The sequence below is a fragment of the Arvicanthis niloticus genome, chromosome 6, assembly GCF_011762505.2.
Source record: "Arvicanthis niloticus isolate mArvNil1 chromosome 6, mArvNil1.pat.X, whole genome shotgun sequence".
NCBI lineage: Eukaryota > Metazoa > Chordata > Mammalia > Rodentia > Muridae > Arvicanthis > Arvicanthis niloticus.
In genome coordinates, this window is record NC_047663.1 from 20,817,299 (window position 1) to 20,833,902 (window position 16,604).

General features: G+C 47.8%; 2 protein-coding genes across 4 annotated transcripts; one reads left to right on the top strand and one right to left on the bottom strand.

Moving 5' to 3' along the window:
* Positions 1-1,222: 1,222 nt before the first annotated feature.
* Positions 1,223-5,355, top strand: Ccdc200 (coiled-coil domain containing 200). Of its 2 annotated transcripts, none has more exons than XM_076935760.1 (4): positions 1,223-1,355; positions 3,508-3,877; positions 4,310-4,472; positions 5,215-5,355. In XM_076935760.1, the coding sequence occupies exons 1-3, from the start codon at positions 1,266-1,268 to the stop codon at positions 4,441-4,443; spliced, it is 594 nt and encodes a 197-aa protein (XP_076791875.1). In that variant the 5' UTR covers positions 1,223-1,265; the 3' UTR covers positions 4,444-4,472; positions 5,215-5,355. The 2 variants fall into 2 exon arrangements, with proteins under 2 accessions (XP_076791875.1, XP_034360448.1); XM_034504557.2 differs by having other exon boundaries at positions 4,310-4,359.
* A 2,370-nt stretch (positions 5,356-7,725) lies between these two features.
* On the bottom strand, positions 7,726-16,434 carry Tmem106a (transmembrane protein 106A). Of its 2 annotated transcripts, XM_034506717.2 has the most exons (9): positions 16,298-16,434; positions 15,924-16,044; positions 14,991-15,217; positions 14,450-14,513; positions 12,712-12,865; positions 10,346-10,486; positions 10,198-10,241; positions 8,962-9,015; positions 7,726-8,616 (listed from the first exon to the last, which is right to left on the bottom strand). In XM_034506717.2, exons 3-9 carry the CDS (start codon positions 15,196-15,198, stop codon positions 8,490-8,492), a joined length of 792 nt encoding a protein of 263 aa, XP_034362608.1. In that variant the 5' UTR covers positions 15,199-15,217; positions 15,924-16,044; positions 16,298-16,434; the 3' UTR covers positions 7,726-8,489. The 2 variants fall into 2 exon arrangements, with proteins under 2 accessions (XP_034362608.1, XP_076791874.1); XM_076935759.1 differs by lacking the exon at positions 16,298-16,434 and having other exon boundaries at positions 15,924-16,273.
* Positions 16,435-16,604: the final 170 nt, after the last annotated feature.

Sequence of the window (16,604 nt, forward strand, 5' to 3'; positions counted from 1 at the left end):
TGTTTGTTTGTTTTTCAAGACAGGGTTTCTCTGTGTAACCCTGGCTGTCCTGGAACTCACTCTGTAGACCAGGCTGGCCCCGAACTCTGAAATCTACCTGCCTCTGCCTCCCAAGTGCTGGGATTAAAGGCGTGTGGCACTACCGCACGGCAAGTCTCATTTTCATCTTTTATATCTAATCACTTTAAAGTTCCTAGTCGGGGGCTGGAGAGATGGCTCAGTGGTTAAGAGCACTGACTGCTCTTCCAGAGGTCCTGAGTTCAATTCCCAGCAACCACATGGTGGTTCACAAGCATCTGTAATGGGATACGTTGCCCTCTTCTGGTGTGTCTGAAGACAGCTACAGTGTACTCATATGCATAAAATAATCTTAAAAAAAAAAAAAAAAGTACCTAGTCATGCAGATGTCCCCCGCCCCCAGTGCTGGAGAAGGAATTATCACCCTTTTACTGAAGGACAAAGATCCAGCAAGACAAAGCCCTCCCCTTCTGTTGCAAATCCAAGTGGGGGCAGCTCTTCCAGCTTCTCACAGTGTCCCACTTTGAAGGCAGGCATTTCCCAGGGATATCAGCGTCCTTTACAGGGCAGGCTCCCTCATCTTAGTTAATGACACGTCCAGGGTTAAACTTGTGTCTGACTCTAAAACTCCAGCTGATCCCACTATGGATGGCTGGAGTTGCCAGACTATCTCACCCCCACCCTCCACAGAGCAGCTCAGTTGGGATACACACACACACACACACACACACACACAGAGTGAAGCTCAGTTGTACTTTTTTTCTTTCATCTTGACTCAATGTGAACAGTTCCTGGAAGAACAGGGAGAGACAGGACATAGGAGAGTACTGGGAAAGATAATTCCAGACAGTTTGTGAGGACGAGCCATCAGTGAGTCAGAATCTACTGCCACAAACCCCTCAGTCAGTCTCTTGGGAGACACTAGAAAAGTGCATACGTTTTATTGCCAAATTGTCTCCAGGGCCCACTGAGACCCCAGGCTGAAGAGAGACTGTATCTTTTTTCCTCCTCAGGTCTCTGAAGGACTTACAGGTGTTTCCCCATGAGCTTTGGTAAAAATGGCCTCCACCTCCAACACTTCAGGGGGGCTGCCCAGTTGCCCTGGCAGTGGCCACATTGTGAGGTGTCTGGGTAACAGGCAAGTGTAATTGGGGCAGGAGGCAACAGAAGTGTTTGGGTACAGTGCCATCATTTTGGGCTTTCCCTGCTCTCACACCCTGCTGTGATTTGCTTGTTACCACACCATCATGGGTAGCGCCTACCATTGGGAGGCTCGGCGTCGGCAGATGGCATTGGAACGGAGGAAGGAGCTGATGGCCCAGCAGCAACAAGAGCAGGTGCAGGAGAGGGGCTTGGTCCATCAGGGTCCATGGGGCATCAGGGAGTGGGGAAGGATGAAGGACTCCCTCCGAGTGGATCGCTAGCTCATGATGCTGTCTGCTGGGGAAGGAGGCAAGCTAGCTCAGTTTTTCTGTCATAGGCTGGTGGAAATGGAGATTCTAGCCAAGAGGGTGTTTGAAGCGGTCTCACTCTGTTGCCTGTGTTGACTATGAACTTCTGGGGTCAAAAGCTCCTCCTACCTCAGCCTCCAGTGACTGGTTGAGGGTAGTGTGTGTATATGGCCGGAAAGCTGTGCTGATATTGTAGCTCTCAGCCTGTGTGCTACTGAATCCCTGTGACGAGGCTAGTGAGGACGAGGAGCTGGAGTTTATGTAAGTTTGATCCATTTATAAAATCAGAGTACCCAATTTACATATTGGGAAAAATTTCTAAGCATTTTTGGCAGAACTTGGGTGACTCTTTTTCAAGTGTATTTTCTCAGGGAGGGGAGCAAGGTCTTACTGTGTAGCCCTTTGTAGACCAGGCTAACCTAATAATCAAACTTCCCAACTCCATCTCCAAGTGCTGGGATTACAGGCATGCGCTATCATGTCTGGCAGACCAAGTGCTTTTTTTATGTGAAAAATTTTTTGAGTGAATTTTACCACATATAGCTCTGGAGTTGGCCTGGAATTTACTATGCAGGCCAAACTGGACTTGCACTCATTGAGATCCATCTCCCTCTGCTTGAGTACTGGGGTTAAAGGTGTATTTTAGCATGCCTGAAAATGTATATTGAAGATTTTTGTATACATGTGTTTTGCTTTCATGTGTGCTTATGTTCAATATACTTGGTACCAGGGGGGAGGATGTTGGATCTCAAGACTGGTGTCATAGTTGTGAGCTGTCATATGGTTGCTGGGAATTGAACCTCAGTTCCATGGAATAGCAGCCAGTGCTATTTTTTGTTGTTGTTGTTTGTTTTTCGAGACAGGGTTTCTCTGTGTAGCCCTGGCTGTCCTGGAACTCACTCTGTAGACCAGGCTGGCCTCGAACTCAGAAATCCGCCTGCCTCTGCCTCCCAAGTGCTGGGATTAAAGACATGCGCCACCACTGCCCAGCGCAGCCAGTGCTCCTAACTACTGACTCATCTCTCCAGTCCCCCAGATTTACTTTTCTGTATGTTTGTTTGTGTGCCTGTGTGTTTGCACTCTTACGAGGACAAAAAAAGGTGTCAGAGTCCTTTAAGCTGGAGTTTACTATGTAGACTATGTTGTGAGCTGCCTGATACGGGTGCTGGAAGCTTTATGCACTCCTCTGAAAGGACAGCAAACGTTCTTCACAGATGAGCCATCTCTAAGCCCTAAGCTCAAATGCTTCTAATAACAACTCAGCGTACCTGTGGCTGGAGAGACGACTCAGTGGTTAAGAGTGCACGCACTGCTCTTCCAGAGGACCTGGGTTCCTGTTCCAGCAGCACCCATATATGTCCAGTTCCACAGGCACCTGCACAATATATGTGACATACTCCCCCAAGTACATATAATAATTTTAAAAAAACAGGGGCTGGAGAGACAGCATGGTGGGGAAGAACACTGGCTACTCTTTCAAGGTCCCAGGTTTGATTCTTAGCACCCAAAGGGTGACCTCTAGCTTGTGGCAATCCTCCTCTCTCCACCTTCCAGGTTCTGAAATAGTAAGTGTGTCACCACATCCAGAAAACCCATTTTAATATCTTTAGTAAACTCTGGTGATGGAATCACAGGCAGTTGTGAACTGCTAATGTGGGTGGTGGGAACACAGGTCCTCTGAGAAGAGTAATGTATGTGCTTGTAACTACGGAGCCATCTCTTCAGCACCAGGAACTGCTCTTTATCCTCTGGCTTTCACAGCTGCTCTCAATGCCTAGTTCCAACCTAGTAAATAGATGCTGAGACTAGGTCACTTCTTGGCCATGAGCTAGGCAAGAGAGCACAGCAATTCAGAACCGTGCCTTGGCTACTGTCCTGGAGAATGGAAACAACCTAGGCCCTAGCTCCAGCCTCTAATTCAAAAGATAGAGACACTTCTGGCTGTCTACACTTCTCCCTTGTACTCCCTTGCCCAGTTTATCTTGTAGGTGAATGATTGGGTGAGAGATGACATCACTTGGTGGGGGTTTCTTGCTAGGAAGCAAAAAAACAGGAAGAGAAGAAACAGCGTTTTGAGAAAATATCTCAGCCATGTCAGGATTCAAAAGGGCCCCAACAGGATTCAAAAGGGCCACCTAAGGATTCAAAAGGGCCCCAACAGGATTCAAAAGAACTACATCAGGATTCAAAAGGGCCACCACCTGCACAGCCACAGAAGGCACAGGCACAGCCACCGCCACCTGGGCCAAAGTCACAAAAGGAGCAAGACCCTCCTACACAGAGCACCGCCAAGGACTGTCCTCAGGACACCCAAAGGCAAGGACCCCAGACTAAACCAACAGGAGCTCAACAAGAAGGCCAGCAATCCTGTAAAGTGTGTGATAAACCCCCAATCCTTCCAGGCCGTGGTAAGTGTGCCACCCGAGAGGGTAGGAGGTGGGGGAGGGGGCCCTCACCCCCATCCCAGTCCAGTAGAAGTTCTATTGGTCTCTGTTCTGCCCAATCCTTCCCGGCACCCTTGTCCTCTAACAGCCTTAAGTGGCCTCCTTCTGGATGGGTTTCCTCCAACCTAAGGCAGCAAAGGAGTTCTGAATAGAGTGACTGGGTAGGTGTCTGTCAGCTACTTTTTTAGGGCTTGGCAGAGAAGGTGGGGATGTTGCAGGCTATCAGCAGAGAGAATCTGAGCCCTGTAAAGGCTGGAATAGGGAAGCGCAGAATGGTTTCCTAGTGGAGAGTCTTCACGGGAGGTTCAGTCTGTGTCTAGCCCCAGGGAGGACCTATTCCCACCCCCAGCCTCCTTAGCAACTCCCATATGAGTGACTCCTGCTTTGTCTTATCAGGTCCCACGAATGCTTGCCAGTCTAGCTCTTCTAAATATTCCCGACTCACGGTGAGCGGCACAGGGGCTCTGGCTAAGTGTCTGAGTGCAGGTCTGCCTGTGCCTGTGGACGCCAAAGAGGATTTCTTAGCATAGGTCCAGGAAGAGAACTGGAATCATTTCAGGTTTTGTTTTAAAATTATTTTTGTGGTACAGGGAATCAAACCCAGGGCCTTGTGCATGTTAGTCAAATGTTCTACCCTTGGGCTATTCTCATTTACTCTACCCTCAAAAAAAATAATTTTTACTTAAAAAAAGTAGTTACTTAGGTATTTTTGCACATGGGTGAGTATCTGAGGAGACCAGAAGACAGCAATGGACTCCCTAGAGCTGGAATTATAGGTGGTTGTGAGCTGTCTGGTGTGGGCGTTGTCTTCAAAATAACATCTGTATAGCTCTGGCTGTCCTGGAACTCAATCATAGACCAGACTGGCCTTGAACTCAAACACCGGCCTGCCTCAGCCTCCATCATGCTGAGACGTGGCCTGCTGAGCTCCTGCTGCCTACTTTTTTAGTTTGATGTAGGATCTTGCTACATCTCCTGGGCTCGCTTTGAACTCACTCAGTCCCTCCAGCGAGTCTTGAACTTGAGACCTTCTCACTACAGCTTCCCAGGTACCAAGATTACAGGCTTGAGCCTCCAGGCCAGACTACCAGCTGGTAACTCCTAATCCTCGCATAAAGGAGCAGGAGTGGGGGGGAATAGGTACCAAGGGTGAGGCCGCCTGTGCAGGTTCTCAGCAGCTTAGGCTGAAGAGCAGCTGCTTTTATTTCACTTTGATATTTCACAATATTCTCAAAGCAGCACAACCAGAAACAACTAACTTGTTTTGCTTCCTGTCTTTTTGTTTTTTGTTTTTTTTTAAGTCAACTAATTACATCCAGCAGTGGTGATTCTCCAGAGATGGACTCCAAGACCTGATGATACCACAAAACAAAAACAAAACCCCAAAATCAATCAACTGAACAAAAAACAAACACCACCACCACAAAAAAAAAAAAAAAAAAGACAGCAACCACACACTTTCTTTCCACTAGCTGGGATTAAAATGTAAATGTAATTCCTGGAAAGAACCAAGAGACTGGTTAATGAACACGGGATGAGGATGAGGGAGGAGGGCGGAAGGACCCATGGTGGAGGTGGAGAATGGAAGAGCAAGCCCATGCTGTTTGTGGCCAAGCCTAGGGAGAACATGGTCTTGAGCCCCCACCCCAGTGCACCCCAAGATTGCACCTCCTACAACTATTACCACTGTTCCTTATTGTGAGGACAGACTCCATGGCTTGTTAATGAGAATCACTAGGTCTGAGCCCATGCTTACTAAGATACAGCCTGAGAAGGGAGGAGCTGTGAAGCACTAGAGCAGCTGCGGAATCAGGGGTGGGGGTGGAGCCTTATATAATTCTGGGCCCATACTAGGTATTGAGCTGTTAAAACAGGTGATGCAGGAGAGGACTGAGAGAATCTAGAAGAGAGAGATGTTGCAGCAGTGGGCTCAGGACACAGGGCCTTGGAAAGGGGCAAGAGCTGGCTTGCCTGCTAAAGTCCTCTAGCCTTTTTCTTCCTAGGTATCATACTTTCCACTTAGAGGGCCAGGAGATTCCCAGTCCAGGCTGGAAGAGGAGACAGGGCTGGGACCCTCAGCATCAACCTCCAGGAAGACACAAATCCTATGAAGGCCTTTCTGCTCCAATTCAGTCACATCAGTCACAACGGGGGACCAACGGGACATTTCACATTAACACAGGGCATCAGCTCTGGGTCAGGAGCCTTGTGTTAGTGTCGTCTAGGGATGACACGTGAATGGGGCAGCTGGGACAGTATGGAGACTGGCTTGGAACTAGAATAGCAATCAAAACCAGTCTAAAGATACAAAATGGAAGGAAGCAAGCCTCTGAGAATAATCTCTCAGAAGCCAGAGAAGCAGAACTTGTCTCAAAAGGTCTTGGAAGCCCATGTGCCTATCAGAACAGAAAGGTTTGTAGCCTGAGGAGGTAGACAGTTGGTAAAGTACAAAGGACTTGGTTTCATCCTCAGAACCCATCTGCACTGGATGGTTTTGTGTGTCAACTTGACAAAGGATAACGTCATCACAGAGCCTCAGTTGAGGACATGCCTCCATGAGATCCAACTGTAGGACATTTTTTCAATTAGTGATCACTGGGAGAGGGCCCAGCTCCTGGTGGGTGTTGCCATTCCTGGGCTGGTGGTCCTGGGTTCTGTAAAAAAGCAGGTTGAGCAAGCCAGAAAAGCAAAACAGTAATAAGCAAGACCCCTGCTCTGCCTCACACACACCCATGGCCTCTGTATCAGCTCCTGTTTCCAAGTTCTCATCCCATGTGAGTGCCTGTCCTGACTTCCTCCAAAGATGGATTGTGATCTCAAAGTGTAAGCCAAATAAGCCCTTTTCTCCCCAACTTGCTTTTTGGTCATGGTGTTTTTTGTTGCAGGAATAAACACCCTAACTAAATCATTATGTAAGAAAAGCTGGGCATGGCGGTGCATGCTCACGATCCCGGCACTAGGGAGTTGAATACAACTAGCCTCCCTGGAATGTGACTTTTCTTCTTAAGGATAGTGCCTGGCACAGGGACACACTAGAGGTAGGCAGATCTCTGTAAATTTGAGGCTAGCCTGGTCTACATAGTGAGTTCCAAGACAGTCAGGGCTATATAGTGAAACTGTGTCTCAAAATAAAACACAATAAAAAAAAAAAAAGCACCCAAAGAACAGCGCTCAGGGATGTGCTCTGACCTCCACATGCATGTGCACCACACACATGTGCACATGCATGCACACACACACACAAACACTGTGAGATGGGGACCACCAGTAGCCCTCATTTTTCTGTCCAGGAATCCCCCTTTCCCTTCAGCACGGCTAAATAACAATTTATTGTTAGAAATCTTTTACATTTGATGGTTTATATACTTTAGACTCAGCTTGACTTCCCTAGGTCTCTGTTTTGTTGGTACATCTTAACCCTGGCTACCCAGGAGGGAAAACTTGGTGACGACAGACTTCCTCTCCCTCCTTGTAGCCCCATGCTAGTCAGCCAGTTCTGTTACCATCTTTTCCTTGCATCCTTCTTACTTCAAATTCAGCTTTCCCCAACCACACCACTCCCTTGCCTTTCCATCTGTCTGGTGGGCAAAGGCTAGCTAGCAGGAAATACATGTTTCTGCTCTCCTACAACACAGAGTCATCTCTACCTGGAGTCCAGTAGGAAACTGGGACTTACCTGTGGTTTGGCTCCAGTGTAGTGACAGGCAGGGAAGGAAATTCTGGTGTCACTCTTCACAGTCACATCCCAGAGGATAGCAGAGGCCTTGAGAACAGAGGGTGGGCCCGAGGCAGAGAATCCCTGAGAGCCTCACAGCTGTGGCCTGATTATCAACAGCGTATGTCCTTCAGGCTTTCTGAACACAGCCACTGGGCCTACTCTACTGCCTGTCCTACCTGTGTCCACTCACATGGGCTTAAAAACTTTCCTTTAATAAACACCTTTTCAAATGGCTCTGCCTTTGCTCTAGGGTAGACCAGATGGCTTCTCCTTAGCTACTTGGCTTCTGCTGTGACGATAACATTACAGCTATTTTGTCGAGTAGAGGTTTACATGGTAGTCTGCTTTCCTATAAATCAGGGACAGTATTCCAAAACCAGGAAGGATGAGGACCTTACTGTCCACAATTTACTGAGAGAAGCAGGCCATCACTATCATTGTCATATGACCAAAGCAGACGGCATAGAACATTTACAGTTACCTAAGAAGATGGAAACAACACTGGATATCCCAAAAGCCACTTATTACTGGGAGAACTTGAAAAAGACCATCTATGCTGCAAAGTCTACATGAACTACAGCTTTCTCTTCATTACAACTGAAGGCCCACCCTGGTGGAGCAACCAACATGCTCAGTCCCAAGACATTAGATGTTCCTCTACACAGACCATGGGTAAGATCCATCAGAAGTGACATTGTTACAGAAGTTCCATGTGCTGAGGGTGTTAGGGGCAGGCATGGCCAAAAGCAGGACTTTTCCTTCAACAAAGTCACTACAGTCTTTCCTTGAGCTCCATGGAGCTGAGCTGTATATGTAAAGCAGCTTGTAGGCGCCTGGGGTACAGGGGTAGCAGACAGATCAGGCTGGGCGAGGGAGGGGCTGCTCCAGGTAGGGCACTGACATGTTTTCCCTGCAGTCCACATATTCAAAGCTCTGGAAGGGCAGCTGTTGTAAATGGCTCAGGTAGGAGCAGCTCAGAGAACCCCTGGAGAGGAAGTAGGGCTTGTTATAAAGTCTGGGAGGGAAAGGGCAGCTTTGGCCTGGTTCTTCTGTGTGTGCGAGGCTGGCTCCCTAGGACCTCCCTCCCACTTCCTTCTGCTCCCTGCTCTGCCAGGACACTGACACAGCTGCCCCACTTATGTTCTGGAAGCTCCAGACAGGGCCCATGTGCAAGATCTATATAAGATAAGTAAGATCTGGAACAGGTCCTAGGACTTGCTAATCTCTGGAGCTAACAAAGACTCACGACATCGCCTTTCTCTACCTCGTGAACTACAGCTAAGGAGACTGACGTGGGAGTGGGGACACAGGAGCTCTACACCATACTTACTGGATATTCAAAAGGATATGGTGGACTCTGATTTTCGGCCACGTACAGATTTTGCTGAGAGAGAGAGTGAGAGAACAAGAGAACCTTGTTTTACAGCGAGCAGAGGGTCAGGAAACTCAAAAGAGGGAACTTACAAGTCATAACGCACACGTTTTCTTGTCTCCCATCAGAAGCCTCTAAGATGTCACTCTTAATCCTTATTCTCTAGGATGAGCCTGGCCACCTGGCTCATGCTGACCTCTGCCTTGGCAGAAAACTAGATATTATTCTTCCACAGAGATTCAAAGGGTCCACCTCACATAAAGATGAACAAAATTCCACCACTATCCTATTTGTTTGTTTGTTTTGTTTTTGTTTTTCGAGACAGGGTTTCTCTGTGTAGCCCTGGCTGTCTTGGAACTCCCTCTGTAGATCAGGCTGGCCTGGAACTCAGAAATCCGCCTGCCTTTGCCTCCCAGGTGCTGGGATCAAAGGCGTGCGCCACCTCCACCCGGCCTAGGTCCAACAGGAAGAGGCTGTGGACTTTTACCCTTGTATCTTGCAGTCCAAGACACTAGAGGGGGCAGTCCTGAGGCAGGCCCCTGAGTCTGAAGCAACCAGGAAACCCGTTATCAGAAAGTATACTTATTTGTTTTGTTTGTTTGCTTGTTTTGGTTTGTTTTTCTTTTTTGTTTTTCAAGATTGGGTTTCTCTGTGTAGTCCTGGCTGTCCTGGAACTTGCTCTGTAGACCAGGCTGGCCTCGAACTCAGAAATCTGCCTGCCTCTGCCCCTCTGCCTCCCAAATGCTGGGATTAAAGGTGTGCGCCACCACTGCCTGGCTAGAAAGTATACTTATAAAATTTAAAAATACATTTAGTTGCTGGGTGGTGGTGGCTTGCACCTTTAATCCAACCACTTGGGAGGCAGAGGCAGGCGGATCTCTGAGTTTGAGGCCAGCCTGGTCTACAGAGCAAGTTCCAGGTCAGCCAGGGCTACACAGAGAAACCCTGCCTCAAAAAACAAACAAACAAACAAACCATTGAGTGTAGGCACACTTGAGTAATGGCATATGTGTGGATGGATATCAAAGGACAATTTGTTAGAGTGGGTTCTCTTTCTCTGCCTATCATGCAAGACTGAAAGATTAAACTCAGGTTATGGTGGCAAACACTTTTACCTCACCAGCCCTTCAGTGAATATTAACTGGTTTTTTAAACCAAGAAAGGGTAGGAGAGAGGAGACCAAAGGGTACTCACTATGTGTTTTCATCCAAAATCCTGCTGGTAACTTTGTAAGGCATCTGTTAACCAAAGGGGTACAAGATTAGCTGCACCTCACGATGTCCCCTCTCCAATACCACACTACACACCTGTGTGTTGGGCTGGCCAGGAAGAAGGAAGTTACCTGTTTACTGGCCAAAGGGCCAATGTGCAGGTGGAGGCTGCTGGTAACCTGGCCTACCACAGAGGCCTGGTGGAACACCTCAGCAGTCAGCTGTGTCACCGTGACGGGATAGAAGTTGCTGTTGGAGATGTTCAGGACATTCTGGAGATGACAGCAAGAAGTGTAATTTTAATTTCCTCAAAACTTTTTATTTTTATTTACTTATTTATTTACTTATTTTTTTTCTTGAGACAGGGTTTCTCTGTATAGCTCTGGCTGTCCTGGAACTCACTCTGTAGACCAGGCTGGCCTCGAACTCAGAAATCCACCTGCCTCTGCCTCCCAAGTATTGGGATTAAAGGTGTGCGCCACCACTGCCTGGCTTTCTTTCTTTCTTTCTTTCTTTCTTTCTTTCTTTCTTTCTTTCTTTCTTTTTTTTTTTTTTGGTTTTTTGAGACAGGGTTTCTCTGTGTAGGCCTGGCTGTCCTGGAACTTGCTCTGTAGACCAGGCTGGCCTCGAACTCAGAAATCCACCTGCCTCTGCCTCCCAAGTGCTGGGATTAAAGGCGTGCACCACCATCGCCCGGCTACTGCCTGGCTTTCAAAACTTATTTTTAATGATGGTTCTTAAATGCTTTAATCTCCCTTGTAGCCCACCATCCACCAGAAGTAGTGGTGGATGGTGGATACATGGGAAGTGAACCTGTTTAGAAAGGCTCTTTGGAGTAACTCTCGTCTGCGTTATCTGGAAGTTCAGTTCACAGGTCAGCAGGCAGCAGCTCGATCCACTCGCAAATACTTCACAGATACACTAGCAGTCCAGTTCAGTAGAGTTGGGTTAGCAACTGTGGTGACATGACCTGGCAGGGACAGCCAGGCCTCAGCCTCAGCTCGAGTTGGAGGGACCAACAGGAACACCAGGAGTTCTCAGCTGAGCCTCTCTCGGAGAAGTGAAGATCAGCGGGACTTGAGACACACAAGCGTTGTACAGCAAGCCGTCCCAGCAAGCCAAGCTCTGTCTCTGACACTACTCTGTGTAGTCCTATTTATAACCCCCAAACATCACGTGTCCTCCACATGCCTTGCCTGAGCATGGATGTTGCCTCAGCACGTGTATCCAATCAGCCTCAGAAGTGGCTAGAAACTGCAACGCACCACCACACCACCAGAAGTCTTTTGGTATGTTTCCCTCTATGGAGTCCTGAAAAGCGCAGCTCAAGTATGCAATGTAAGGCAGACCAACACATGCGTGTTGTTAGCAAAGTATCCTTCATCACGTGTACTTTCGTGTGCTTGAGTTAGCAGAACATCCTCTTTCCTGTGTCTGCTTCAGCCAAACATTCCTTCATGAGTCAGCCTTAGCTTTTCACACCTCTGTCCACTTTAAGGGAAGTTCCTTCCTTCACGTTTGCCCCAGCAAAACATCATCCAACCGACTTTCCAAAGAACCCTTAAGTGTCCATTTCAGAGCAGAAATGGTGACAATGGCGCCCCATGGGAGGGAGAACACAAGCAGCTGCATCAGCCTCTCTGTTTAGGTTGAGTCCCATCCTACCCTTTTGGGCCTCATGTACAAAGGACTCTGAAGGCTCTTAATGGCAGAGGTCACCTTTAAGGAGTGACACTGGTCTGGATTCTGTGGTACACGCCTAAAGTACCAGTTATTCTGGAGACTGAGAGGATCATTTGAGCCCAGGAATTTAAGACACAACTTACACAACACAGTGAGAACCTACCCATCAGAGTTGCTGGCTCAGGATCTCTGTGTGTGTGTGTGTGTGTGTGTGTGTGTGTTCTGAGACAAGGTTTCTCTATGTAACTCTAACTGTCCTAGACCTCACTCTTATAGACTAAGCTGGCCTTGAACTCACAGAGATCTGCTTGACTCTGTCTCCTGAGTGCTGGAATTAAACTTGTGTGCCACCACTGCCTGTCAAGTGTTTTAAAGATGATTTATTTTTATGTGCATTGGTGTTTTAGCTGCATGCATTTCTGTGTGAGGGTGTCAGACCACTTGGAGCTGGATTACAGGCAGTGTGAGTTGCCATGTGGGTGCTGGGAACTGAACCTGAGTCCTCTGGAAGAACAGCTAGAGGTCTTAACTGCTAAACCATTTCTCCAGCCCTCCAGTATCCAGTTTTACCCTGTTCTATTTCTCTCCATTTTTCCCCCCTGGACATCCCTATTCTTCCTTGTGATTGATCTTGTCCAGACTCAGACCCTCCACTATTGGGGTCCCAATCCCAATACAACCTACTACGGAGCTCATGCTGCCTCAAAATCCTCTGCATACCACAAGATCCTTGGTACCTACCCTCTAGGCTAGCGCCATGGAGGTATTTTGGAGATGAAGAGTAGGGGTGAAATAAGGAGCAGCTACCACGTACCGTCATGTTGAGATGCACATGAGTTTCATCGAAGACTACCGTGGAGGAGTTGAGGCCTTCAGGATGCACAACAATGTACCGTGGATACAGGAAAAAGATGGTGAGGGAGAAAATCAGCAGGCAGATGGTCACGGCCACGAACACAGAGAGCTTCCTGTGTGAAAGCAGGCCCCCCGATGGAAGAGAGAAATCTGAACACCAAGGAATCCTGGAGGAGATTCAGACCCACCTCTCCAGACAACTGGCTTTCTCTTGCGCATCGGCTGACAATGGCACACTTAGCTCTCTAGCTGTGGTTCAGCACAGCACTGGAAGGCAGGCAACCTGGCTTTCACTCCCAGCTCTCAATCCCCATTAACATAATGCTGAGTGACACTACTTAACCTCTTCAAAAGCCCAGGATGTCTGTAAAGTGGAGATAATTGTATCTAGTTCATAGAACTTCCTATGGTCCACAGAGGAAAAAATAACTAATCCCTGTTCCTGGCACACAACAAGATCTCAACGAATGTTACTATCACTGCTAGAAACCAGTTCGAGATTATTTGAGAACTGTGAGTTTTAATATTTAATTAAAGTTAATACTTTGAATGGGATACCATTCACCCATGCTAATCAATCAGACAGATGAATTAAAAGAGACAGAACTCTTAATCCCAGCACTCGGGAGGCAGAGGCAGGCGGATTTGAGTTCGAGGCCAGCCTGGTCTACAGAGTGAGTTCCAGGACAGCCAGGGCTACACAGAGAAACCCTGTCTCGAAAAACCAAAAAAAAAAAAAAAAAAGAGAGAGAGAGAGAGAGAGAGAGAGAGAGAGAGAGAGAGAGAGAGAGAGAGTGAGAACTCAGCATTTTATGAGGGACACTGCTTATTTGTAATTTTATCTCCTTTACTTATTTTCTACATGTGGCTATAACATGTGTGTGGAGGGCAGAGGGACACTTGTGGGAGTTAGTTCGCTCTTACCATGTGAGGCCTGGAGTTTGAACTCAGGTTATCAGGCTCGGGAGCAAGCACCTCTACCTGCTGAGCCATCTCCTGGGCTGGTTTCTACTTTTAGTATAGTGGCTGTTGGGGCTGGGTGGCAGCTCTCAGGTGGAAGATGAGGGTTTTTGGAGGGGGTTACAGAGATCCATGTCAAATGGATGCTAACCATATACAGGATCATGGGCACCACACTGAAGCCCAGGGCTGCTTCTGAGGTTCCAAAGTTCCAGAGCAGAGATCTGGGCAGCTTGTTTTCAATCTCTCGTAGGAAGAAACATAAGATCTAAACTGCAATAGCAAAGGTAGAGGCAACCAGGGTGATTTGTTCTCTCTTGGAAGGACTTGTACAGCCATGAAATGGCCTTAGCTATACCTGCTATGATCTATGCTGCCTGATTTTTTGTTATATTTTGGCTTACATATAAGTGTACATATTTATGGGGTATGCTATTCCAATATATGTTGTCTACATTATGAAACAAAGTTAATTAGCAAGACTATGACATGGACTTATTGCTAAAGATCAAACCCAGGGCCTCATGCATGGTAGCTAAGCAAACACTATCAGTGAGCTACAATCCCTGGTGCTAATACTATCATTCTTAAATAAGGACAATCCTTAGAAAGATGAATGTAGTGTAAGTTTAGCACAACGAGACTCAGGCTTCTAGATGAAAACCAATGGAAAAAAAATCAGGAGATCAAAAGAGGGGAGACAGGTGAGGCAGCCCCTAGGGATGAAGGAAGCTCACGTGTGTCTGGGCTTCAGCCTTTGGTCTCCATAAGGGATGAGGGCTACCAGCTGCTTCTCTAGCTCTGCAGAGGGAAAGAGTGAGAGAGAATGCCAAGGCATGCCCATGACAAACACTTCCTGTGCCAGCCTCCCCCAAACGTCCACTCCATCTTGCAGTGGCAGAAGCATGCTGCCTCTGTCCCATGGCAGGATTGAGAACGCTGTCAACACTAAAGTTGACAACCCAACTTTCAGCTTGGAGAGCTGGGACTTCCGTTACCAGGCATGAAGAAACACTGGGTCAGTGGGAAGTCAGAGGCGCCCCATTCCTTTGGAAAGGTCATTTTTTAACTTTCCAAATCCCAAGACACTGGCTTGAGGAACAGATAGACAAGAAACTTTCCTCTAGGAGCTGGAAATAGAACCACCATGGCAGGACCTGGACATTTCTTCTTGGCCAGCCTGAGACTAGTAGGAGAGGTCTGCCTCCTCCAGGAGGTGCAGAGAGGCAGGTCTGGACCCTGGTTTCTAAGGTATTTCCAGAGCTTTGGGCTACTCACCTTGGGGGATCTCCCCATTGCCTTGGCAGGTAGGACAAGTCACAAAGCTGGTACTAGCAGCCTTTTTATAAGGCACACCGGAGGGTGCTGGCTTGCTGCTACCAGTGCTGAAGTAGTTGGCAGTCTTGCTGGCAACGGCTGGGTTATCAGGTAGGATAGGCTTGTCCTCATCCTTCTGAGAGGTGAGCCGGGAGAATGCCTTACCCATAGTTTAGCAGGATTTTTCACTAATGAGAAATAAAACAAGGTTCAGAGCTATTAGCCTGTTATCAGTGATGCCAGGTTTTCAGTTTTTAAGATTGACAAGAAGCCCTACCATTATCTAAGCAAGCTTTTGCTTAGGGAAGAACGGTTTGGGCGGTACCTTGGGACTTTTTTTTTTTTTTTTTTTTTTTTTTTTTTTTTTGCGTTCAATTCCAAGAAAACCAAAGAAAAGCAGAAGTTATTTCACTTTAAGGGACTTTTGTAAGTGAATGTAGAATTCTTTACCAGAAAAAGCTGAGATGTCATTTATTTTAAAGAAAGGGAAGCTGGGTGAGGACTAGGAGCACAAGCACAGCTATCAAAGGGTCCCTTTGTCTTCCCTAATCGAGTGATTACTCTGTAGAAATCCAGGGCACCAGGGCAGATATACCTGAAACCTGCTTGGGAGTGTAGAAGGCAGGCTTCCACTCGGGAGTCTGGCTGGAAAAGCAGGGCTTTTTAGTCAGAGCTGTGGCTAAGAAACCCTGTGAAACTGGACTGGGAGGGGGCCTAGATCTGTTCATTGCTTTCCGAGACCTTGGAGTCTGTTCTTCGTTAGGAAGGTCAAGGCTAAATCTGAACTCCCCACCCCCACCCCCGCCCCAAACCCTGAGTAGTGGTTTGAAGTAAGTAGTAGCTCGTTAGGACACACTCTTATCTTCCTGGGCTAAAATAAAGACCCTTACTCACCTGATTTAGGTCTGGGATTCCAGGCTCTTCTCAGCTGCAAGACTGGGTTTTCTGGAATGCTCCTTTGGGGAGAAGGGCCTCTCGGGTAGGGTGGAGGGGATCAGCTCCCTTCAGCGGAGACCTGAAAGAGTGAATGTGCCGAAACTGGGAGCAGGGACTCTTGTCTACCAGGAGGGTCAAGTCCCCGCTCTACTAGGAGACTCTGCTATGGTGGGCAAGGAAGGAAAAGAGAGGATTTCATGGAGGAAGAATTTTAAATCCCACCACACTGGCCGTTAGTCAAATTTGGGCACTATGCGTTGGGCGCTGAGAAACCCCAAACGTCTCTGGATTCTTGCTTAGGGGAAAGAGATGGGGTCCTGGGGACTCCTTACCAGAAGGTGACAACGCCCTCAGCATAATCGAAACTGCAGGAGCAGCACGTTTAACACAAGCTCAGAGTCCAAGCCGGGCTCGGCCCCGGCCCTTGCCCCCGCCCCCGCCCCCGCCCCCGCCCCCGCCCTCTCCTCCTGAGCGGCGGCGCTTGCCGCCGGAAGACACTTCCGGCTCTGCGAGTCTCCCAGGACAAATGCTGCAATCGCAAGGACCAACTAGTCCAGGTACGAGTTTCAAAGATGATGTATTTACAATTCTTTAAGTGGCTATATGCAAGTACAACGGAACAAAAAACTGGATCCAGAT